The sequence below is a fragment of the Protopterus annectens genome, chromosome 2.part1, assembly GCF_019279795.1.
Source record: "Protopterus annectens isolate FY-2018-M chromosome 2.part1, PAN1.0, whole genome shotgun sequence".
Classification (NCBI taxonomy): domain Eukaryota; kingdom Metazoa; phylum Chordata; order Ceratodontiformes; family Protopteridae; genus Protopterus; species Protopterus annectens.
In genome coordinates this window covers 819,144,016-819,170,829 of record NC_056729.1, presented here as the reverse complement: position 1 = coordinate 819,170,829, position 26,814 = coordinate 819,144,016, and the positions used below count along the sequence as shown (strand labels likewise).

The following is a 26,814-nucleotide window of genomic DNA, read 5'->3' as shown; positions in this document are numbered from 1 at the left end:
TTCATAGGACTCGGGTAATCAGAGGAAAGGGGGAAGGCATAGAGGAATATCTCTGTCTATGGGAAAGAAAAGACATCTGTATTCCAGGTTTGTTTGCAAGGAATTCTGATACAGAATTTTTGTAACTGTCTGTTGTGAATGGAGGCAAATGGATCTGCACAGGGTGTTCCCCACAGGTGAGCAATCTCCTGGAAGACCATATGTGTGGGTCTGTCCTTGATTTTCTTAGGGAGTCTGCAAGCATTGCTTTCAACTTTCTAAATTTTCACATAATGCCCAGATCTGTGGTTCATAGTTTTGGTCTGTCCTTCATAAAATTTGTAGTTTTCTCACAGATCACGGAGGACTGAAGTTATTAAATAATGACATACATTTGAGTTTCCAAATTCATATCCTTCAGAAAATGCATGCTAAGACATATCCTGTTACTCTAACAACTTTCTAAGTTTATAAAAACAATATTTAAAATCTCTCCCAATTTTGGGCCTTTTTTCCACCCCCATTTTTTCTTATGCTATGAAGTTGTGAGGTATGTCTGCAAGTGTGTTCTGCACTGGCAGGATATAGGTTGCCTGAAGGAACAGATTATGTTGAGCTGCCAACTCCCATCAATCATAGCTAGTTTGGACAGGAGGTAAGGCATGAATCACACTTGCTTGTTTATCTATCACATCACTATGGTCTGGGAGTCCACAGTTAGTTCAAGGCTTTTATTACATTTATTATGGCCATTAATTTTTTGAAGTTGATGTATTTTTTCTTGAAGTAGGGATCCCAAATCACCTGAACGTTGATGTTTTTGGAAACCACTAACAAGGTGAAGACTGAAAGCATAGGATTTTATTTGTTGCTGAAGTTAGAAACTAAAACAAGAAATGATGGAAGATACTGGTGCAAGTTCCATGCAGATTTGAATGGTAACTGAATCTTTCTCATTAAGCCTGGCTAGAGGGACCATGTGAGTTACAGATGCAATGTAATGTATAATTCTGAGGAACACTGTTGCTGTGGAGATGGACTGAAGAGCTAGTTTTAAGAATTGTAGATAGTGGAATGAGAATTTCTTTGGAGAGAGGTATGCCGTCATGAGTCAGGTATCAAGAAGTAGTCCTTAAACGGTTAACCTGTAGGTATGAACCAGGGAAGACGTCTTTGGATTTAATTTGAATGCCAGTTTTTGAAACAGGATTATGGAAAAAAAAGAGATGTCTGGGTGTCTTGGGCTATATCTGCTATGTTGCAGCAATCATCCAGGCAAGGGTAAATATGGAGTCCCTGAAATCTGCAGAAGGCAAAAACTAAGGCCAGCAAGTTTTAGACTATTCTTAGGGGATGTAGATAGACCAAAACACAAAGATTTAATCCAAAAATGTAATCCAAAGATAGAAAATCTTAAATAACACCAGCAGTCTTTGTGAATATGAATATCGTGGTATGCATGTTTGAAATCTAGACATGCTAAATAAGAGTTTGATGAAAGAAGAGGAAAAACAGTCATAAAAAGTTAACATCTTGAACTTTGGTTCAACAAGAAAGAAATTCAGAACAGAAAGGTCTAACATTGGTCTCCAAGTACCTTCCTTCTTGAGTGAAAAAAAAAATCCTTGCGTAAAAGCCCTCTCCCAGTTTGTTTCCAGATATATAGAGACAGAATGATTTAAATGGGAAGGAAGGGAGAGAGATTTCAGAGGCACAGAAAAGATAGTATGACCTTTTGAACATGGATTCCCCCAAACCCCTGAGTATATTTTCCATTTAAGGAGTACCTGGTGATGGAGAGGAAGGAATGCACAGGTAGCCATGTGCCCTATCTGCATCAGGAAGACCTACTAAGTCTATTCCTCCTTCCTCTCTGAGTCTCTTTGTGAATTATTTGTATATTGTTGTTTGCTGGGCTTTTTTGAATTACCTTGAAAGGCTTTGTGAAAAGAAAATATAGGGCTTGAAGGATAGTTCATGTGGTACTGAGGGACTGGAGACAGACACATCTGTTTCACCCCTGAGTTAAATTAACTCATTATTCTAATTTTTTTAATAGTGCCTCCTGAGGAACTGCCAAACAGGAACTATATTAGCAATAGTGAATTCAAAATCTGGGACATGATATCCTCTGGGAAACTCTTGAGCCTAATCCAGCAGTCCTTGACACAGCATCAACTGCATCATAGAAGCACTGGATAAAATGCTTTTTGACCTGTGAAGCAGAGGAAACCAGGTCTTATTTGTGCTCAAACTCACTTGCCCAAAGGTTCTTCAACTTTGTTAACTCCAACACCCTGTACCAGCTGGTTAACACCCTCACAGGGGGTGCCAACTGGATCTAGAGCTTACCAGTATGGAGGACCAGTGTAGCACCCCCACTGTGAGGTCTTCCCTGGTGAGATCTGATCATAAGTCAGTCTCATTCAAAATAACTGTCACATATGACCCCGCCACCAGCAGCAACTAAACTAAAAAACTGCTCCAAAGCAGATTATAGCTTCTTATAGGTTCATAGGTTCATAGGTAGGTACTAGGCTATCTGCCCGAAGGCATTTATAAGCCTAGCCGGAATGTGTTGGCTTTCCCCACTCCCTTAGATTAGTTCCCTCTGCCTCTGTCCAGCAGAGCCATTGAAGTGATCCCTCGTGTAAACTTTCTGTTGGCTTGTAAGTTCATTAAAGGATAAATCCTGAGCTATAAATGCTCCAAGATTTTAAAGCTATGGGATGGTATAAATAGCTTCCCTGCACCTCCACCCTTAGATGGAACTGGCAAGTATGCAGAGTTCTACATCAGTGCTTTCTACAAACACCTGTATAACTGCACTGACTCAGACATACCTTATAGGACCAAAACAAGCTCGTCATGGAAGAGCAAACCCACCTGGTGGACAACTGCCATTAACAGGCTTTACAATAAGAGGAAGAAATTGCTGTCTAAGAGTAAGAGGGAGTGAGCCCTAAACTGGAAAAACTCTCTTCTCAGCTTAAACAAGCAAATAAGACTTCTTGTGAAGTCTTATGCCCACAAAAATTTAGTTGCAAGCCAAATACAAACACTGACAAAGCTAAGGAGACAAGATGTCTGACTAAATGTTTCAACAGCAAGAACATTCTAAATTTTGGTACCCATACATCCTCCTTATATCAGTATATTGTCATGCTTCAAGGGATGTATGGTGCATGAGAAAAGTGTCCAACAGCTTTGGTATACTGGCCAGATGCTTAATATCCATTCCAAAGTATTTCATATACAATTCTACACTACTACAACAATGATATAAAGATGAGCATCTCTGCATTTTCCTACCTGTCTCATTTTCAATACACAATACATTTTCTTCACTCAAATGGGCCTCGGTTATGTGCCCTTCTTTTATTCTTTTCCCTTCTGTTTCTGTATATTTACTTAATTGTTTTCAATCAGTTTGCCATCAGTTCCTTTGCTGGGATCAGTTACAGTATTAGGTCTTTTTTGGTCAGTCACTGGAACAAGCTTCATGTATCACAAAGGATCCTTTAACTATCTAATCATAATCAAATATCTAGTTCTTGTTCTAACTTTTACATTACTTTCCTTATCCCGGTTTTGATTCCAGGTGTCTTTAAGTGCATCACTGTCCCGCTCTTCCCTATCTCCATTCTTATACTATATGTGCATTTATTTATTTATGTATGTATGTATGTATATATGTATGTGTGTACACTGTTTTGACTGGGTTAGTCCTACTATCCAGTGGCCTTTTTTCAGGGAAACCTTAGGTGGTATTCACACTGACTAGGAAAAATTTGGCCAGGACACTTAGGAACTTCCCCTACTCATTTTGATAAGTGCACTGGGATCTTCTATACCCAGCTGTGCTATCACCAACTTAGGCAAGTAGGGCTTCACTTTAATATCTCATCAAAAGGATGCCACACTCAGGAAAGCAGCATATCCCTTAAGCTGTACTGCAGTATCAATATTAGAAAATTAATCTGTCTACCTGGTGTGTGAATTGAACCCATAGCCTTTTGATCTTCCAGCCGCAAAGATGAGTGTGGTACCTGTTGAACTACTGAGATTGTACATCAGGATGTTGTTTTATTTCCTTCTTATTAGATGTATTAGCCTGCAACACCATGTTAATAGATGATCCCCTCTTCCCACATCTTCCATAATGCTTTAAACTAGAGAAAATATTTTCCTATTATAAAATCATGAGATAATTCAGAAACCACAGCTACTGAATGTAATATTCCCTTTAACTGTTTGAAGCTTCACATGCTAGATTGGATATTCCTTTTTATCACCATGAATACATATCACCTCCACCTACACAGGTAGCTGAGACAATGATAATCATTCTTCTAGAATCCAAGCTGGGAGAGTTTATCTATTATGCCCAAGTGGGGAATAGTGTCGAAGGCTTTGGCTAGGTCAAGGTAGGCAGTGTGCACTGTCTTCCCCTCATCCATGGCTTTGGTGACTGTTTCAAAGAAGGTAAACAAGTTTAAAGGGCATGATCTTCCTTTGACAAAACCAAATTGGGTGGGATCAAGCATTTGGACGTTGCCAATGTCCTTGTTTATAACGTCCATGATAATGTGTTCCATGGCCTTGCAGATCAGGCTAGTTAGGCTGATGGGTCTATAATTGCCTGGGTCAGTGGATGCTCCACCTTTGTGTAGAGGGATGACAGTGGCTGTCCTCCATTCTGCTGGGATGAAGCCTGTGCAGAGGCTTTGGTTGAAGAGAGTGCCTAGTGGTGCTGAGAACTCTTGCCTGAGTTCAGGTAGGACACAGCCAGGGATGTTGTCTTGTCCCATGCAGGCTGTATTTTTTGCTTTTGAGACGGCATTAATGACCTGGTCCCTGGTGATGAGGGGAGGGGAGGGGACAGGTGCTAGGGATGTCCTGGTTTTCTGATGGGGGGACAGGGGGTAAAGTTTTCACTGAACTTGTCTGTCAGCAGGTTGGCTATATCTATGGCATTTGTGCATGTGGTATTCTTGACCACCAATTCAGAGCAGATTTGGGAGTTACCTTTAAGATTGCAAACATATGCAAAGAAGGCCTTGTGATTGTCCCTAGTGGATGCAATTTGGACTCAAAGTTAGCTTTAGAGGATTTCACCAGTGAACTTATTTGCTTGTTTAGACAGAGATAGCTTCCAACTTGGAACCTGCTCCTTCCTGATCCAGGACAGCAATTTATTTCCTTTAATTGTAGAGTCTGTTTATTGCTGCTGTCCACCAAATAGGTTTACTCTTCCTTGAGGAAGATGATTTGGTCTTGTCAAGTATTGTTGAGTCCATGCAGCTATATAGGTGCTCATATAGTTTTTTAGTGTAGGCTTGGACATTAGTGCTTGTTCCAGCTGAAGGGATGGTGGCTGTGAAGCTGCTTATACCTGCTCTCAGGAGGTTGTAGTCAGTTTTGGAAAATTGTGTTTCTTTCACCCTGGCAAGGGGGGGGGGGGATCAGGGCAGATGGTGACTTCGAAAGTGATTGCTTTATGGTTGGATCTTACCAAGGAGGATGACACTGTAGGGGTGCTACAGTGGCTACTCATGTTAGTTGGGACCAGGTCCAGGATATTTTCACCTCTTGTGGAGGTGTCGACCAGCTGATCCAATGCACTGGCACTGATGTAGTCGAGGAATCTCTGGGCATTCTTGTTTGAGCTAGAATAGGTCTTCCACTCTGTGATTGGGTAGTTAAAATCACCCTGGATCAGGGTAGATGACTGAATCTTGATGGAGTCAAGTAAGTCCAGATAGGTGGAGTGGGCCTTCTGAGTCATGGTTGGGGTTCTGTAGCTAGCTATGATTTGAATAGGTGTTTTGTCTGCACATCGACATCATACTGTTTGACCAGCCTGGAGGTGTGTATGTCTTTGATAAACATTGAAACTCCACCTCCTTTGGCTATGTAGCCCTCCATTTGGGGTCTGAATGTATGGTAGGACAAGTAACCTGGTAAGGCTGGGATGCTCTCCGCTGCTTTGAATCAGGTTTCAGTGACTGCAGAAATGCCAGCGTCTTCCAGGGTGAGGAATTATTGCAATAAGTGCAGACTCCTAGTGTTTAGCAGCATGACCTTTAAATTTCATTTAGAAGAATTTTTCACGTTGGTAATTTTGTCCTCCCAGGCTGTCAGGTACTGTTTCCCATGGGAATGACACCAGAAACTAAGCCAAGTGTTAATGTCAAGCATTTTGAGACATCATTCTGTGTGACGGCAGGATGATGCATAAGGCTAGGGACATACCTGTCTGGGACACATATTCAGCGAGCTCAATCATGTCTCTCTTCATATAGTCCAGAGAGGTACGTCTCAAGTCATTCATACCAACATGGACTATGACAGAGTCATGACAGTGCCTGTTGTTGAGAGACTCGAGTGTGTGAGTGACACGGAAGATTCTAGCACAGGACAAGCAACTTACCGTGACTTTCCCCTTGTCTAGCCTGGTGAGGTGCACATCTGTGTGTCTCATGATAGAGTCTCCTATGACTAGTATGTTAGGCTTCTGGCTGGGGCCTTAGAGGCTTTGAGACACAGGCATGTGTACTATGCATGGTGCTTGGTGCAGTGCATTGTGATGTGTGTGTGTGCTTTTGCCTCAGAGGTCTCTTTTGTTTAGGTATGTTTTTGTTGAGAACCTCCACATATGCAGCAATTTACTGTACAGGTGTGGGTGGTGTTAGAGGTGTGGTGTTTGTGGTGTCTATGCAGACAGCCTTCTTAGTGCCAGATGTACTGGCTTGTGATTGACACAGCAGTTTGAGACAGCAAGGACTCTATCGCTAGGTTTTCAATAAAATGTCAATGGTTGTGAGCATATAAAGAAACACAGCAGGAAAACACAACTCCTGGCAGGTAAGTGAGAACAAATCAGGTAACTTCAGTCATTCCAAGGAACAGGTTTCATAATAGAAACAGATTGTTGACTGTGCTTCCAGCATCTCATAACAGCAAACTGCAGAAACAAGGCATATTTCAGTGCTCAATTAATTTACTGCCATTCCAGCCAGTTACCAGCATTCTTGAAGTCACTACACAGGACAAAGGTCTCAAACATCTGTCTCCAGAATGTGGAACACTACCTCTCATTATGTGAAACAAACTGGTAAAATGTGGAAAACTTACTACTAGCTTAATAATAACTCAACATAGGGATCTCAAAGGAGGCAAAAAAATGTTAGTTTATACTAATAAACAATTGTTTTGATGAATTAATATGCTTCAGTATTATTTACCATGAGTTTTCAATAAAACAATTCTTAACACTGGATATCTGCTAGACCTTTTCAAAGTGGAACAAAGAGGAACATGGACATTTTTAAGACTCAAAATGAAGAATGTTTCTTGTTAATAGTTTTCCATTTTTATGTGAAAGTCATTGAACTTTTGTATCACATTTTACTGCTCTAATTTGCTCTAATCTGTAAAGTTAATAACATATATATGTTGTTATATACTTCTTTATTTATTTATTTTTCATATTTTATCTCAACTAACTCCTCTCTAGCTGTTATCAGCGGTTGCTTATAGTACCCCTGTTATTTTTATTTTTTCCCCTAGCTTTTATACTCAACACACTCTCTCCCCTCCTTTTTCCCTAGGTTTTAAGAGCACAGTGTCTTCCCTTTCAGACTGCTTCTACCTTCTTTACAGATACTGCTCTAACTCCTGGAATAACACCTGTGCTCTACTGCATAGCCAGTTTAAACTAAAGTATGTTCCAGGCTCATACCACAAAGTAGTCTTACTTTGTCTACTGTAAAGGATACTTGCATACCGCTGAGACTCTCCAACACTAACCTGTTTGTTAAAAACCTTGCCTCTTTGTCTCTCTCTTCCATCAATAAGTTTGTCACTACGCTATTGCCAACTCTCTTAGTTAGCTATATTCCCTTGTTTTCTGTTTGTTGTTTCCTTTTAACTGTTTTTATCTTACTGCAAATACCTGTATATACCTCACTATAACATCTCTTCCATCTCTGTTTACACCTCCCTACCCCTTCTACTTAGCTGTTGATGCTCATTGTGTATGTGTACTCCTTTCTGTTTACCTCCTGGCCTGCTGATTGTTTTTTGTGGTGACTGCCATTTCCTGGCCCAACCCGCTATGCTCGAGCTCACTTCCCTCCCCTACTCTACCCCCATTCCCACCCACCCCCCACTTTCATTTAATTTATACTGGCCTCTTCTCATTTTCAACCCCTCCCACTTTCCCCAGTTATCCAATCACAGCTGTCCCCTGAAAATGTCCAACCACATCTCTCCACATAGCTTTTTATCCTTTTCTTACATCCACTTATATTAATTACTGTTTATATCTACCCACATCACAACCCCACTCTGTAATCCACCTCCCTCTCATTATCTCCCCACACTTACAGCATCTTAGCATATCTACAGCCTTTTACTCTACCTTCCCTTAACATACTAATGCTCCCTTCTTGCTCACTCCTCTCTATCTTGTAAATTATTCTCTCCTTAATACTCTCTAGTCATAATTTTCATGTTAGTTCTCACCCCTGTCCTCCCTAGTAAATAACCTCTTCCCCACACACATTTACCTAACTCTCTGTCATTCTTCTACTATCATTATCTCATTTCAAACCATACCCCCCTCTACCTCACATCAATCCTGCTTATGTACCTCTCTCTACATACCTCTTACCATACATACCTTAATTTTTCACACTCATCTCCAACCTACACTTTTCCTGTACTCCACAAGGAACCCTCCCTGCCCTTCCTAATTTGTCCCTCTCTCTCTTTGACTCTTCCTTCACTCATCTCATAAAAATAAAAATATTTTCTGTCTCTTTCATATCATTCAAATCTAAATACAAACCCACTGGCTTTTACCTTTGTGCAAATAAACCTTCCCCTTTTTCTAACAATTTACTATCTTCCGGTGACATCCACCCCCAACCCACACCTATCTAGCCCAATCTCAATAAACACCTGTTTCACTAACCATCTCTCTATCCTTGCTATTAACATACAAAGTCTACCTAATAAAGTTACAGAACTACACTCCTGGATCACCCACCAATCACCACACATCCTGCCCCTATCTGAAACTTGGCTAAACCACATATTTCTAACAGTGAAATACTACCTCCCCACTACAACATCTATTGCCGAGATAGAACCAACAAAAAAGGAGGAGGTGTCACAATTATGTATTCTGAACACCTTAACCTATCCCCCTGCCAATATCTTTGCCTAAATTTCAAACAGCTGAACTACTACTTCTAAACTGTCACCTCAACCCCCTAAAGAAATTCACCATTGCCTCTATCTATATTCCTTCCTGGAAACAACATTCTTGTCCTTGAATCAATTCTAGCATGGATTTCTATTAATATCCCTTTTGAGACCTTACTATTAGGCAACATAGGTTCATAGGTTCATAGGTTCATACTAGGCTATCTGCCCGAGGGCATTTACAAGCCTAGCCCATAGTTTTGTGGCTTACACCACCCCTTTAGTATGGGGAACTATACCCATTATTTTGCTGTGCCTCTGTCGAGCAGTGACACTGAGGTAATCCCTGGGGTATATCTGCGATCTCCCATCCATTGGTCAAGATTTCTCTTGAACAAGGTTACCCTCCCGCCACCTCAAATCCACCTTTACTATTTCTTCACTAGGTAACACTCTTCTTAAAGCTGAGCCTCACACTAAGTTACTGGGTACAATAATCGATGACCAACTCAAATTCGACATCCATATCCAACACTGTATCAACAAAACTAACATGAAACTGGGCCTTCTCTACAGGAATAAGAAATTTCTTGCTCCCAATTTCAAACCTACCCTTGCCCAAGCCTATCGCCTTCCATGTCTCCTCTACACCTCCCCTATCCTAACTCACCTCCACTCAAACCTTCTGTCCAAACTAAAACAAGCTTTCAATAACATAGCCAGATTCGCCAGTAACCAGCCTTACAAATCCCATCATTGCCTTGCCCTGAAACAGCTTCAATGGCTAGAATTCCCCCAGTTCTTACTACTTGCCCAGCTGCAGCTCACATACTCTCTACTCAACAAACTGCTACCCTGCCCATCACTCTCTACCTTAGTATCCCCTTATACCCCAACCCGGCCTCTTCGTAGTTCCAACCATCACCTTCTAGACATCTATAAAACCAACAAAACTCATGGTAAACTCCTCTATAAACACTTTGTGTGCCTTGTGTGGAGTAGGCTACCACCTCACATTCGTAGCATTACTAGCTAGAGCTGCTTTAAAACTGAAGTCAAGCACTACTTTCTGAACTCAAAAGCTTGTCCTTGCCTAAATCCTCCATAATCTACATTTTCCTTTCTTTTTCTTTTCACTACTTGTCTACATCTAATAATTTAATGACTAATCTGCACACTAGTCAATACTACATTATGCTACTTGGGTAAGATATGTCATTATTGTAAATACTTAAATGTATTAATTGTATTTACTTCATTTTGTTTTATTTTTACAATTATTCATTTCACCTGATTACTGAATATGTAATTTTTGCTTATGTTGTATTGCTGCACTGTTTTTCTTGGGTTTTTGTATATTGCCTACTACGTTATCTTTTTATGTTTGTATTGCTGGAGCTTTTCTCCTCGGGTCTCCATTGAAAATGGGCCATTGGCTCAGATGGACTAACCCTGTTAACAACAGTCACATAAATAAATAAATAAATAAATAGTAATAAGGTACACTTGAGAGGTATGGCATGAGACCATAAATACAGTGCACTTCCCAGATTGTGGCAAGGAGAAAAACAAAAGCCCTTTAGGAAGACTTAATTCTGTCTTCAGAAATTCCAGAGGAAAGAAAATATCTCAAATAATTTAACACTTGCCAGGAAGGAATAGTGAAGAAAGTGCATTTGCGTAAGTACATTTACCATAACAATAGACATTTGAATGATAACTGTTGTAGAACATAGGATATATGGGTTATACCCTGCATAGGATAAAACAGCCAGTCAGTCAGCTTCCGAAGATTTAGGGCACATTCTATGTGCCCAAACTGTTAGCTCAAGCTGAACTGACTGAATGTCAGGTTTGGATGCCAAGCCTTTCAGATCTTTCATGTCAACAGAAAAATGGAGGCTAAAGCCCTGAGAATACAATACTAGGAAAAGAAAAAAATGCATGTTTAGACCCTGGCCAAAAAAAAAAAAAAAATATATATATATATATATATATATATATATATATATATATATATATATATAATATGTGTGTATGTGTATATATCTATATCTATATATATATATATATATATATATATATCTATATATATATATATATATATATATATATATAAACAATAAGGGAGGTGGCAGGAGACAACAGCTACAATGACTGTTCAAACATCTACTGTTATAAGTTTAATTATGCAGCTTGCACTATGTTCATAATTATGATCACTGCTGCAGTAGCCAAAGTTATATGGGTAGATCACCATAGCTTAGAGGAACTGGGAGGAGGGAGGAGAAATGTCCAGACGCCCCTAAAAAATAGCCTTAGCAAAGCCTGTCCTAGGCCCAGTGAAGGAATCTAGTTTACAGTGCTTTGTAAAAGTATGTACACTGCATCTAGAATACTTCTAGAATCCAACCCTTTCCAGAAAGACATATAAGAAGCCAAGTCCTTGGTAGTATGAGGCCTGACCAACCTGGAATAGTTTTGTTGTGATGGCTATAACAAAAAAGCAGTAACCTGAGACAACCCTTTAGAAACCATCTATTTTGACACAGACTTTCTTTTTACTTCACAACAGGGGAACAACTGAAGAGAAGTTCTGAAAGACTGGCTTAAGGTAAACGCAGATACCATTTTAGGCATAAAGGAAGGATTAGTGTGAAAAAAGGTGCTAAGGTTGACCCACCATAAAAGCTTGCAACTCAGATAACCTTCTTGCAGAGATCAAAGCAATGAGGAAGACAGTTTTCCATGTTAAGAACCTCAATTCAGCCTGATGAGCTTGATAAATGCAGTGTGTTAATGTTTTCTAACACAAAACAGAGATCTCAAGGAGAAGCCACTAATTTGTAGGGAGGCTTCTTACGCACAGCCCCTTTCAAAAAGTATTTTGACTTGAGACTGCTTGGAAAGAGGGGGACCTATGGACAGACATGCTGAAGTGGCTGACAAATGAACTTTGGGAAGTAAGAAAAGGTATAGGAAAGAAACTCACACAAATAAGGTAAAACCAGAGAAGCACTAGCCCTGAATGGATACTGTCTCTTTTGTTGGAACCAACTACAAAAAAAAAAATTCTATTTGCTAATACGTGATTTTCTGGTAACAGCCCTTCTTGGCTCCATTAATACGTGCTGCATATTCTCAGAAAAAAATGTTCCTTAAAAAGTGTTAAAACCCTATCATCTAGGCAGTCATCTGCAGTTGGTTGGGGTCAGGATGAATCAAACAGCCCTGACCTTGTGTGAATAAATGCAGTATGTGAGGAAGCTTCTGGTAATTGCCCTTGGTCATTTCCAAAAGAAGGGAGAAAGTACAGTTGTGTACACTTACCATAAATGTAGATGTTCGAGTGTATTCACTGTTGCAGTCATTACATTTAGGCAATCTGCTGGCAGGTTGCCCTCAGTTGGCCTGAATTCCAAAGCCTTGGGTCCTGCGTCAGTTGCTGTCTTCTCTTCCATGACATCAGGTCATTAGGGGTATAAAACATGCAGCCGACGCCATTTTCTTTAGTTTTTCTTGCCCCCGATGTCAGGTGCCCCCAAAAAGGTAGCAATATTATATATATATATATTTATATATATATATATATACATGCATCAATATTAACTTTACCTTCATCTACAAGCAAATGCACCACAGAGGTTGTAGAAGATAGAGAAGGAAAGATAAACTGTAGAATGACAGGGGGGTGGCGGGAGGGTAACCTGGACTGCAACAGTGAATACACTTGAACATCTACATTTATGGTAAGTGTACACAACTGTACTATGTTCTCTGTGTTTCACCGTTGCAGTCATTACATTTGGGTAGAATCCCAAAACTATGGTTGGGAGGCTGGAGCTAAACAGCATTAGGTGAGGCTATAAGGCACTGCAGCATTGCAGTGGCACAGCCTGCCCTGGACTTAGAGTAAAGAGGCAAATGGTAATGCTTTGCAAAGGTGTGAACAGAACTCCAAGTAGCAGCCTCTAGAATGTCCTTGGTTGGTACTCCTCTGAGGAAGGCTGCTGAAGTAGCTGCAGCTCTGGTGGAGTGAGACCTAATGCCCTTGGGCACAGGTTTGCCATGGTGTAAGTAGCAGAAACGGATGCAATGGCTTATCCACTTTGAAATTGTCTGCTTTGAAATAGCCTTTCCTTCTGATCCTGCAGCATATGACACTAGTAATTGCTCAGTTTTTCTTAGAGCTTTATTCCTGCTCAAGTAGAATCTTAGCTGTCTGTGTACATCCAAGGAATGCAGAATTCTCTCCCCTTTGTTCTGTGGATTTGGATAAAAAGTTGGCAGATGAATTGTTTGGTTAAGAGCCACACTGGAAACAACCGTAGGCATAAAAGTAGGATTTGTCCTCAGAGACACCCTGTCTGGGTAAAATATAATAAAAACTCTGAAACTCTTCTTGCTGAAGTAATTGCTAGTAGCAGAGCTGTTTTCCATGATAAGAACTTTATATCAGCGGTAGCAGCTGGTTCAAATGGGGGCAGGGTGAGCTTTTCCAACACATAATTGAGGTCCCATGCAGGCAATGGTGATCTTCTAGGAGGCCTTAAATTTTTGGCTCCTCTGAGATACTGCTTTAGTAAAGGATGAGAAAAGATTGGTGGCTCTGTATTGTAATGAGCCAAAATGGCAGAGACATGGATTTTGATTGATGAGAAAGATAGGCCTTTGTCAAGCATCTCAGTTAAGTATTGTAATATCTGAGGAATATGCGTTTCTGCTTTATCAGTTCCTTGTGCTTGATTCCAAGCACAGAATCTCTTCCATTTGTCAGCATAAGATTTTCTAGTACTGGGCCTTCTGGCTTCCAAAATGACATCCATCACAGCTTTACTGAGAGGTGTCATTTGTATGATTACAGGAGTAGCCATGGTGCCAGGTTCAGAGTCTGTAGTTGATTGTGCAGGATCTGATTGTTTTGCTGGGACAGTAGTTGTGGTTTTTGAGGCAAGGTCCAAGTTGGGTATTGAGACAAGTTCCTTAGGATTGGGTACCAGTATTGTCAGGGCCAGTCCGGGGCAATTAATATCATCTTTGGCTTCTCTTGTATGACTTTTAGGAGGACCTTGGGTAGAAGAGGCAGAGGAGGAAAGGCGTAAACTGTTTTTTCCAGCTGAAGGATAGGGCGTCCTCTTTCCATGCTTGTCTGTGATAAGTCCTTGTGCAGAATCTTTTCAGTTGATAATTTTGAGGAGAGGCAAATAGATCTATGTCTGGGCTCCCCCATTTCTCTGTTATCATGCTAAAGACTTGTGGATTTAGTTTCCACTCGTGAGGATCCATAAGGTTTCTGCTTAAATCGCCTGCCAGAGTGTTTTGTTTTCCTGGCAGGAATTGAGTTTGAAGATGTATTTGGTAGATCAAAGCTGTGTCCCATAGTGCCATGGCTAATCTGTAAAGGGGGTATGAGTGTGTGCCCCCTTGCTTGTTTCTATACCACATGACTGTGGTGTTGTCCGTCTTTATCAGTAGTTGTCCTGGATGAAGTAAGCCCTTGAAGGCTGTTAGGGCATTTTGAACAGCTAGCATCTCTTTCTGGTTGATATGTACATGCATTTGATTTGGTGCCCATATGCCCTGAATGCATCTTCCTGCCATGTGGGCCCCCCAGGCATAATCTGATGTGTCTGTTGTTAAGGTTTGGCTGGCAGGGGGTAGATTGAAGGGCCGTCCCATGTTTTGGTGACAGGCCTTTGCCCACCATAGGAACCCCTGTTGCAGGCAGGGAATGAGAGGAATCATTGTTTCCAGACTGTGTGAATGTTGACTCCATAAACTTTTTAGGTACCATTGAAGTTTCCTCATATGCAGTTTTGCATAAGGAATTAGTAGGATGCAGGATGCCATGAAGCCCAGAGCCTGCAAAATTTGTCTTGCAGAAGACTGGGTTTTTGTGAGTCGGGGACACTATAATATCTGTCAGGCTTAATGGGAGCTGGAGGTAAGGAGTCAGGGGTCAAGCTTGACTCTGAAAACACATCATCCACAATGTCTAAAACAGGGGGAATGGCTAAAGGCTTGTGCTGAGGGAGAAGAAGGAAATCCCTGAGCCTCTTTTTTGATTCTGAGAAGTCTTGACTCTCCCAGTGAAAATGCTCCCTCAAAGTATGCAAGGTTTCTCCAAATGAATAATCCTCAGGAGGAAATGCAGATGGAATAGACTCCTCAGCATCAGAATCCACATAGGGAGGTATAGATAATTCCTGATCAGAAGAGGAATCAGAAGAAATAGAAACCTCATCTGAAGATTCATAATCAGTGCCTTGCCCAGGCCTCTTATCTGGAGGGGGATGGGTACCCTGATCAAGGTAATAAGGTCTTCAGCCATTTTGATCATCTGTTTTTTAGGCATAGAGGCCTGTGCATGTGGCTCATTCGTCATTTTTTTAGGTTTAGAAGTTGCTTTTGTCTTTGGTTTTGCAGCTGTCATCGGTTTGATGTACAAATGTTGAGGTCTGAATACACCCTCAGAAGCCGGTGCCTGCTCAGCGGCTCCAGACCCATCCGAGGGAGATACATCCGTCGGTCCAATACCTTGAGTATCTTTTGGCATGCCGGACTCCACATGGGTGTCAGTGGAGGCCTGCGACTCGAAGGTAGCAGGTATCAGGGGCTGCGAAGGCACCTCACTGAGTACCAGCGAACCGGCGACTGGCTTAGGAGAAGCTTCGTCATTGGTTTTGGATCTCGACTGCCTTTCTCTGTCCTTTTCTTTGCATTTTTTATGTACTCCGGTAGTTGGATTGCTATCCAACGACATTTCTGGGTAGTTAAATCTGTTTCCAAAATACTTTAATGCAAAAATATACTGACGCTTAATAGTGCATTGGTTAAATCTAGCACAAAACCGACAGCCAGGCACATTGTGATCAGGGCCTAGGCAAGGAATACAGTATAAATGGAAATCCTTATGAGGTATTTGCTTCCCACAAGTAATACAATTATTAACTTTTTCTGACATCAGTAAAAAGCAAGGAAAAAAGTTTCCCCAATGGGGTACTTAGCTTTAGTGAAGACTTCAGTTCTGAAACTCAAACTCGAATATTTCTGTAGTTGGCCGACCGGCACTTGCGAAATGCTTCTGCTTCGGGCACCGCACGGCAAGAAAGACTAAAGAAAATGGCATCGGCTGCATGTTTTATACCCTTGATGACCTGACGTCATGGAAGAGAAGACAGCAACCGATGCAGGACCCAAGACTTTGGAATTCAGGCTGACTGAGGGCAACCTGCCAGCAGATTACCCAAATGTAATGACTGCAACAGTGAAACATGAAGAACATCCACTGTTGCCTGGGCTAGAAAACAGTCACCACAATGATCTTTGGACAGTCCTTCTTAATCTTCCGAAGTATTCTGGAAATCAGAAGAAAGAGTGGAAAAGCATATAGGAACATTCCTGTCTAAGGGAAAAGAAAAGGCATCTGTCCTGTAGGCCTTCTTGCATCGAGTCCTGGAACAGAATTTTGCCAGTTGATTGTTTAAACAGGACGTGAAAAGATCTACTTGAGAAGTTTTGTACACATGGATCAAATCTTGGAAGACCCCCCCCCTTGATTCAGTTTCCATCTGTGAGGGTCCGTCCCGGTCCTATTTATCTTGTCTGCCATATAATTTTGCCCTGATGGGATGTAAGATGCCTGTAGAGTGAGACTGTGTTGTGAAGTATTATCACATGCTAAAATGGCTAGTCTACATAGGGGTTAAGATCTGGTTTCCCCTGGCTTATGTACCACATCCCGTGGTATTGTCTACAAACACTTGAAGAGGTCTGGGGACAACAGATGATTCAGAGAGTTGACAGCATTTTTGAGAGTTAGCATCTCTTTTATGTTGATATGTTTTGGTCTATCTTTTCTGTTCCAAAGACTTTACACTTTTACGCTTATTAATAATGGTCTCCAAGCAAAGTCTGTGGCATCCATTATGAGTGACCGTGCTGGAATAGCAGAGAATGGGAGACCTGGATTTTGAGAAATTTAGCATCTCCACCACATAATCTCCCTTTTTACAAACCCTAAAATAGGAATACAAAAATTCAGTGAGTGTTAATGCTGGGGCCTTACAGATTTCAGATACCATTGTAACCTTCTTGCAAGAGGTAACATAAGAATCATAGATGCCAGGAGATCCAAAATCCTGAGAAATTCCCTTGTTGAAACAGAAGTCTGACATGGAAAACCCCAGAAATAGATCTAAATGCAGGTCTATTTTTTCACAATGGTAGAAAAGATTTTTGTACTGAGTTGTCCAGCAGGCACTCCAGAAAAACAAACCTGTGAGAAGGAGTCAGAAAAGACTTCTGAATGATCTCCTGGAATCCCAGCCTGTGTAGGATACCCCCTTGCTCAAGAGAAATGTTTCTGACACTTTGAAAGAGACTCTGCAAAGATAAGTAAGTACAGTGGGATACTGCAGAAGCTAGACACTTTCTGAAATCTCTTAGAGCAATGGATGGCCCAAAGGAGGATTGACAAGAATTTGATCTGGCAGATAAGGAGGAATCTGCTGAGGAAGAAGAAGAGCTCCCACTGCCACTGATGGGTCCACATTCAGGACCCTTCTGTCTGAAACAATCTGTTGCCAAAGAGAGAAATTGAGATTTAGACTTAAGGGACTGCCAGGATGAGAAGGGGATCTAAGTCCCACATATAGTCATTCACGTATTGGACTGTCCTTTGTTGTGGGGGTTCCTGGAATTTTTTTTTTTTTGTTAAGTTAGAGGAGGGAGCAAAGAGTCCTAGAGAAGAAGAGTTGAAAAATCTGAGAGATTCCCAAAATCAGCTTTCCTTTCTCATCACATTTTTGATAATTTCTGTAGCAGAAGGTCCAAAGACTAGGTCTCTATCTAAGTGAGAATTCAAAATTTAATTCTTGACCTCTTCCTGGAGGTTCTGATATCACAGCCAAGCAAACTTCTTCAAAACAGTTTCAATGACAGCAGCCCTGAAAGAGGCATCCACAGAGTCATAGGTACATTTCAAATATTGAATAGTGACTTGAGAAATCAAAGAAACTAAATTACACAAAGCAGATTTCTCCTCTCAAGAAGAAAACGATGCCAAAACATTCCTCATACATTTACAATTAGCCAGAATAAATCTTAACATATGAAACTGACACAAGAATTCTAAAAAATAAAAGCTATGTACTCACCATAACTATGCATCAGTGTTGTCCATTTTCATTCTTTCTCAACAAATGGGTCTTGGATCTGACTCAGCCCGTTTTCTCTAGATTCTAGGATCCAACTCTCAAGCTCTTTCCTCTATCCATAATGTCCCTGACCACTGCATTATCTCAGATTGAGTTTGCTGCTAATATACCATTTTTAAAATATAAAACATAATCATAATACTGGAGAAAAAGTAGAATAGTTAACAGAACAGGGGCTCAAACAGGAACTGTGGTTCCTAACAAAAAATCTTCATCAGGTCACTCCCAAAGACCTGGATAGGGGAAGGAGGGGGAGGAACTGAGAAAGAATGAACATGGACAACACAGATGCATAGTTATGGTAAGTACATAACCTCTATATCTGATGTTGTCATTTTCATTTGTTCCTTAACAAACAGGACAGAGTACCCAGCTACAGTAACCTTGAGTGGCCCTCATAGAAGCATATTCCAGAGAACCGCAGAATCAAATGCAGCCCTGTTTCTGGAGATGATATACAACTTGTAATAAGCAACAAAGGTATGAGCATTAGACCAAGTGGCAGCTGCACAAATATCATCAATAGAAGCTCTGGGCCAAAAAGCAGGTGACATAGCCATTGAACTAGTTGAGTGTGCCTTCGGCAACGTTAAACTTCTCAAAGAATAAACATAAGAAATACAGTACAATCCGTTATCTATATGGCTAGTGTAGTTTTAGATACTTCTTCTTCTTTCATCTTTTCCCAGTTAGGAGTCACCACAGCGGATCACCTGTCCGCTCATAACTGGCAGTGGAGTTTTACGGTATCGAGGTGCCAGCCCAGCACCCAACCTTCCACAGAAGGCATGCACACACATGCATGCACTCACTCCTAGGGCTAATTTAGAGTATCCAATCCACCTACGGCATGTCTTTGGGATGTGGGAGAAAACCGGAGCACCCGGAGGAAACCCACACGACCACAGGGAGGACATGCAGACTCCGCACAGAAGGCAGCCCAGCCAAGGATCGAACTGGAGAACCTCTTGCTGTGAGGCGGCAATGCTAACCGCTGCACCACTGCGGCCGCCCAAGTGTAGTTTTAGATACTGATTTTCCTAAATTGTTATTGGCAAATGAAACAATTGATCAGATTTTCTAAAATCTTTCATCCTATGAAGATAGAAACAATGTTGCCAATGTACATCTAAAAGGTAAAGCATGTATTCTCATTTATTGTCAAATTTATGAATGAAAACTGGCAAACTGATGAGTTTGGTGATGTTTGTTTTTGAGGCAACTATGGATAAAAAGGAAGGATTAATACAATAAAAAAGTGACAAATGTACTACAAGAGACAGGGGGCATAGATGTATCATAAAGTAGAAAGAAATATTCGAATATGACCACTCACCTGTTTTGAAATTGACTTCCACTTTTTTCTGCCTGCAGTAAAAACAAATGAAAAACATTTAGGAAACAGTACACATAACTACATGATTTTATAGCAACATGTTCACAATTTGCATTCTGGCAATCAACAATCATTATTGCATTTCATGTTTTACTATGAAACCAACTTTCACAATGCTGAACAAATATTCTGTTAGGTGTTCACCTCATATGGAAAGAGATGATTTAGAATGCTAAATTCCATAGTGGTTATTAGACTACTAGCCAAAACATCCCACTCCAAACAGGCTTTAAGTTTTAAATCTATATTTAACATGTCCACCATCTTTTTACAATCAGTTATTTGAGTTTACTGGAAATGGAATCATAACACTTATACAGCATGGATTCGACAGAGGACACATCTTTACAACATTATGGTCCATCTTAGGCTCAGTCTAGGCTACACACAATGAGGTCAGCTAACAGGTATTCTGTTTGTTAATGTCAGGTGTGCCTTTGGCTAGGTGGGTCATCCTCTACTATGGGAGACCTTACAAGGTCTGGGCTTTACAGATATTCATATTACCCAATTCATGGATTACCATATTCACAGGTGTATGAGAATTTAACTTAACCATGATTTCTCTGCCTTGCTTATAGTAAAGACACGTGTCCCCACGGGTAGTTTCTGGGACCATTATTTCTCTCACTTTTAAGCAATCTCTTCAGTAACCTTCCAAGCCTAAATGCTCTTCTCTGTGATGATGACGATCTGACAATAGTCTCATAAGGACACAATTAATCTGATGTTTAATCTGAATTAGAATGTACATTTCATAAGAATTTGGTCGAGTTGCCCTCTGAAAGATTATTAGTGATCATCTCAAAACTTATTCACTGCGGTTTGCAATATAAATGGCTAGTAAGAGCTCCGATACTAGGAATTCTTGACTAAATAGGTCTTCATTGCTAAAAGTTACCCTCTATAAATACTTTATGCTTTGGTTACAGTCCAGTCACAAGTTTGATCATTACATTGACCTCATAAGCCAGACTTTTTAGACACACAACTTGCTGCCTCGTTTCTTACCCCTGAAGCCATAGAAGCAATTGGTGAAAAAAATCTCTTCCCTATAATGGAGGATATAATTCCATGTTTGGACTGGCCATCTAAACAAAATGTACAAAAACATTGTAATAAATTCTGTACGTTCTGTCAGGCAAACAGAACTATCAGCTGCTTTCCTTTCAAAAGTAAACTCATGGCTTGCTAACTATTTTTGTTTACTCCCTCACAATTCATTCGGTCCTAATAAATGCTCAATGCTCTCCAACATAGTGTATTTAGACGAACCTCCGCAGTCTTAAATAACCTAAGCAACACAATTTGTTATCATTCATTGGCCTGGTTTTACCACTAACATCATTTGCAATTTGAAACAAAGTGTCTTCCATCTAAGAAATCAGTTGAACAGTGTATCACTTACAGCAGATTTATTAAGCCAACTACAGGAACAAGTACTTTGTATCCCTTTTACAGATAAGAGTTAGCCTACAGATAAAGTCTATCAAAATCAAACTATGTAGCCCTTTCACTAGAGTGTGTAAAGTGTTTTGTTATTCTGTCTTTGGTTGATTAATTTGGATTCAGTCTATCTTGCATTTATCTTTGTATATTGCCATATAATAATCAAATTGATAGGACTGTTTCATGCATTTAGATGCATTTTTTTAAATCTGTATAATTTCAGTGTTTGGGTAGTCAATGCCAAGAGTTTTTTGGTTGAAAACAGTCCTTGGACCAGTTGATCTTACTAATAAATAAATGCTACCATTAACATATTGCAGCAGATGTTAATAAAAAGGGTAGAGCTGGAAAGATGCAGAAATGTTGAAACCTGATAGAAACACCAAGGCTAGAGTGAATAGCTGGCAAAAATATATCAGAACTTACTGTGACTATCTACAGTCAAACAAAACACAATGCAAACTATTTTGCATTATTTATTTATTTTTCTTTTGTTAACTGGGATGGTCCGACTGGACGAGGTCCATTTACAGCGGAGGCCCAGAGAGAAAAGCTCCACATAAATTCATAAACACAAATAGCAACAACACTGATATTATACATAGTGTTAAAAAAACATTGTTACACAAGTAGTATCTAGTGAGAAAAGAAAACAGTAAAGGCAATTCAAATCAGCAATATTTACATATGTACAGTCTGTTTGCTGTAAAAAATAACAGACAGATTAGAAGTTCATATTTGCTAAGGGATACCATTTGTACCAAGCATGTTTACTGAAGGCATGTACTATGACAGAAAGAGAGAAAGTGCAGAGGTAACAGGTTTTAGGATTATGTGACACATGGACAGAGCCAAGAACTTATACGGTGGGCCTTCAGGGAGTTTTTGAATTGTGTGGTATTTGATGTGAAGTCACTGATGGAGGGAGATTATTCCAGGTTTTTGCTATACTATATGAAAATAGAGCTTTGCCTGCTGTGTTGTTAGCTGATGAGATAGCGAGATGTGATTTGTTGGCAGAGTGGAGTGGATGATTTGGTGTGTAGATAGTCAACAATTGCCTAAGAGCAGGAGTTTTGTTGGGTTGTTTTAGGTTGTTGTAAGCTATGACAAGTTGGTGATAGATTAGTAGCTGTGGAAGCTCAAGCCACTGAAGTTGTTTATGAGGTATGCAGTGATGGGTTCAAAATGGGGAATTATTAGCAAACTTGGCGATTTTGTTGTAACAAGAGTCAAGTTTGTCTAGGTCAGATTTCCTAATATAAGTAAGAATTGGGGCTGCATACATTAGTGTGGAAAGGTGAGTTTGAGCTAGAATGACCTTAGCCTGATCTGATACACAGTTTTTATGTCTCTATAGGGAACTCATTTTTTTGTGTACCTTTTTATAGTTTGAGAGATATAGATGTCAAAATGGAGGTTGTTATCTATTTCAATGCCATGGACCTTGGTGTGGGGGGAGAGTGAAATGACAGTACCATTATTGGAGGTGATAGAGAAGGAGAGTGGAGAGATTTTTGCTTTGTTTGGGGTGAATAGAAGTAGTTTTGTTTTGTTTGGATTTAAGATGAGTTGAATATTAGTGATCCACCTTTCTACTGAGGCAAAGGATTCTTGGGCCAGGTGGTGTAGGCTGGTAAGAGATGGGGCTGAGCAGATTAGGGTGGAATTATCTGCATACTGTATTAATGAGGCCTGCAGGGTGGCAGTATGTAGGTTATTGGTCAAGATAAAAAGAGCAGTGGACCCAATATGGAACCTTGAGGTACACCAATGGTGGTTGGGAGTAAAGGGGACAGAACTCCTTGCCACTGGACAGCTCCTTGTCGGTCTGATGGGTAATTTTCAAACCAAGCAATAGTATTATGGGTAAAGGCTAACGAGGTTAGAGTATCTATTAGGATACGGTGAGAAACCATATCAAATGCTTTGGGGAGGTCCTGAAATATGGCAGATACACATTTGTTGTTATTTCTATGTTGGTTAACCATGTTTGTGAAGGAGAGAAGGGCAGTGGTTGTGCTGTGGTGTGGATGGAAACCATGTTGTGTAGGGGAGAGGAGATTGTTTGAATTTAGGAAATGCATGACTTGAGAATGTATGCATTTCTCCAGTATCTTTGACAAAGGAGAGAGAATGGAAATGGGGCGGTAGTTTGAGAAATCATAGGAGTTTCCACCCTTATGAAATGGAATAATGTAGGAGATTTTCCACAGTCTAGGGATATAGGATTCCTGTATAAAGTGGTTAATAAGGATTGAGACTGGGTAGGATATGGAGTCGGCAGCCATTTTTAGGAAATTTGCTGGTAAACCATCTGTTGCAAGAGTAGTGGGTTTAAGTTTTAAGAGGTGTTTTTTTAACGTAGAGGTTGGGATAAGTGAGAAAGTAAACGGAGATGAGTTGTAAGGAGCTGTAAGCAGCTGTTGGCATGGATGAGTAACTATTATTGGATAGTTGAATAGATAGAGATTTAATGGATTTGGTAAAGTGATGGTTGAATTTGGAGGCTATATCGCTATCTGTATTTGTGGAGGTTGACATGAGAGCTGGTGTAGTGGTTTTACCAGGTTTTTAGTAGGGTGTTAATTGCATGCCAGTACATTTGAGGGTTGTTGGAGTGTTTGTTTTGGATATTTAGATAGTAGTTCTGTTTATCAAGCTTTGTTTGTTGTTTGACCTGATTCCTAAGGTGTTGGTAGTTTTGTTTGGAAAGATTTGTGTTGTCTTTCTTCCAGGCTTTCCATTTGTTATCTCTGGATTTTAATTGGGCTCTAGTGGACGTGGACTTACTAAGCCATGGAGCATGGTGAAGTTTAGATCTAATTGTTCTTATAGCAGCTATTAAATCAAGGATCTTAGTAAGAGTGCTATTAAAATAGTTTACTGTTTGGTCCAAGTACAGTGTGTATAGTGGTTCGCAGTTAACACTGCAATCATTTCTGACTTGTCTACAGACTGTAGGTTTGGATATGTTATTACACTTGCATAGGAGGAAAGTTGGCAGGTGGTCACTAAGTTCATCTGACAGACAACCTGTTTGGTAGTTTTGTTCTGGGTAGTTTACCAATGTCCAGTCTAGTATAGATTCCTTTTGGGACCTTTTATCTACTCTAGTAGGTTCTTGAATGAGTTGAGAACATCCATACAGGTTGATGTAGTTAGTGGGGTTTTTAGAATTGCAGGCTAGCCAATCAGTGTTTAGGCGTCCTAGTAGAATAGTCTCTTGTGGGAGGTTGTCTTTTATCCATTGAAGAATTTCCTCGGTTATTGGAGAGTTGTTACCTGGAGGGATGTACGCACAAAGAATATTGATACTCTTTTTCTTGTTTAGGAGTAGCATAGAGCCTATGATCTCAGCAGTATTAAATTTTGGTAGAGGAGTTAGAAGAGGTTGTAAGGTAAGTGTATTTTTATAGACAATTGCAACACCCCCTCCCTTCTTTCCTGTCCTATCTAGTCTTAGGATATTACATCCTGGAGGGAGAATTTTCTCATTCTGTGTGCTGGGTTTTAGCCAGGTCTCTGTTATGGTTAGAATGTCAGGGGAGTTGTGAGTTATGAATGTGTGTAAGTGAGGGAGTTTGTTTGATATACTGTGTGAGTTAAGGTTAATGATAAATAGATACGTTGTGTGTTTGTTTGGGGGTATAATGTTGCCTGGTCCTGGATTTGGGTGAATATCTCCAGAGGTGAGGAGGTATTTCTTTAATAATAGATGAAGTCTAATTGTTTGTAAAATATCTATGTGGAGTTTACATGATAATTTTCTAGTGTAAGATAGTGGAAAGTGCTTGTTGTGTACAAGTAATGTTGTGTTGTTATTAAATAAAGAGAGGGCTATTGAGAAGCTTATGTGGGTTTTTGTAGGTGTGAAGGTATGTTTTGTATGGTAGGTGGTGTGGGGTAGTGGTATGTATGTGCGTGAGGATGTAGTGTGGGTTAGGGTTGTGAGGGTTAATAGGAGAGATGTAAGTAAGAAAAGCATGGTGTGTGTCATGCTGTTTTTGGGGGAAAGTGGTGTTAATTGGCTGAGAGGTACTCAGGGGTGGGATTTGGAAAGATTGCCATTGATTGGCTGTGGGGTGTGGTCAGGTGATTTGGGGTTAGAATAAATGTAGAGGTAGTGGGGGTGGGTGGGAATTGGGGCAGGGTAGGGGAGCAGAGTGAGCTGAGCGTAATGAGGTGAACGAAGCAGGGCCTAAGCAGACTACAATGATCTTAGAGCCAAAAGGTGAGAAGTAAGGATTTTGATTATGATAAGTAATCTAAAAATATTCTGTGCCTTTTTTACAACTTGTTGGAAGGAACACTTATTTTATAGACTAGTTGATGTAAATTTAGTGTTCTTAGCCCAAAATTAATGGATACAGGGGATTTTCACTCAATGGTTACTAAAATTCAGCTGTGGTAAGCTGCAGAATTTAGCCTAAAGCTACAAATGTTAAGGGGCCTGTACTATTAATAAGGGACACCCATTTAGTGCTGTAGACCCAGTTCAGCATATGTAGTTTTACAGCAGAGTAAATATATAGAGCTATTAACCTTAGAAAGTTTAAGTAGAGGGACTTTTTAAACCAGTAAGTCGGTTTGGTAAACAGCAGGGTAGCTTCCTTCTGGTGGAACAGGCCTTACAGGATAGCAGAGGCGGGAGAGCACCTGCGAGGGATAGATAATTGGAAGAATACAAGTATTAAGTCACACATTCATCAGGTGTCTAACAAACATATAGTAGGACACTGAATATCACTAGTGAATCTATATAGACCTACAATAGTATACTTGAAGAAACAGGTTTTACAGTACTTAAGTATGGTAGGTAAACAGTTTAGGTTCTAGTCTGTTTTAGGTGTTAGATAATAGATTTATACACTTTCAATGAAGCAAAACATAAATTCAAATCCCAAGGCTTTCTCTTTCATAAACACATGTTATGAAGCTATTGTTAGTAAGGCGACTTAGTGTCAGATGGATTAGAGGAGATAAAACCTTAGTTCATAATCAGATTTCAACACTATATGGTGTTCAAGATAAAGTCTGAGCCACGGCAATATTCTGTAGAGAGTTCTGGCCAAAAACGATTTACAAATATTGATTACATAAAGCGACTCAGAGACGGAGTGTTTTAGTAATGTGATACTATGTCCGTGAATCAGGAACAGCACTCTCTTTATTTAAGTAAGGGTCAGAACGACTGTTATAGCTTTTATGCGAACCAAGCAACTCCACCAAGCTAAGTATTTCTATCATTAACTGATGTAGCAAACATAAATGATGCACAGAGACATTCGGTGGAACTGTAGAGATCAACAGGAGAGAAAAATGAAAAAAACTTTTGTGTGTGTGTGTGTGTGTGTGTGTGTGTGTGTGTGTGTGTGTGTGTGTGTGTGTGTGTGTTTGTATGTGCACTGTGGCACAGTAGGTCTTATCTACAGCTCTGGATATGAATGAAAAAGGAGGTGTGTGATGTACTCAGTGAACTGAGACCCTTTAAAATGGAGTGGGTAATTTTACAGAGTGTTGTAGACCAGAGCCTGAATTGGAGACAAATACAGGTTA

The 26,814-nt window shown here is 40.2% G+C and overlaps 1 protein-coding gene across 2 annotated transcripts in view; it reads right to left on the bottom strand.

Moving 5' to 3' along the window:
- Positions 1 to 26,814, bottom strand: part of MICU3 (mitochondrial calcium uptake family member 3) — a 1,861,160-nt gene that overhangs the window by 1,100,814 nt on the left and 733,532 nt on the right. For both annotated transcript variants that reach the window (XM_044062504.1, XM_044062503.1), the window contains exon 3: positions 19,747 to 19,778. In XM_044062504.1, coding sequence (XP_043918439.1) covers positions 19,747 to 19,778 — 32 coding nt within the window. The remainder of the gene's footprint in view (positions 1 to 19,746; positions 19,779 to 26,814) is intronic.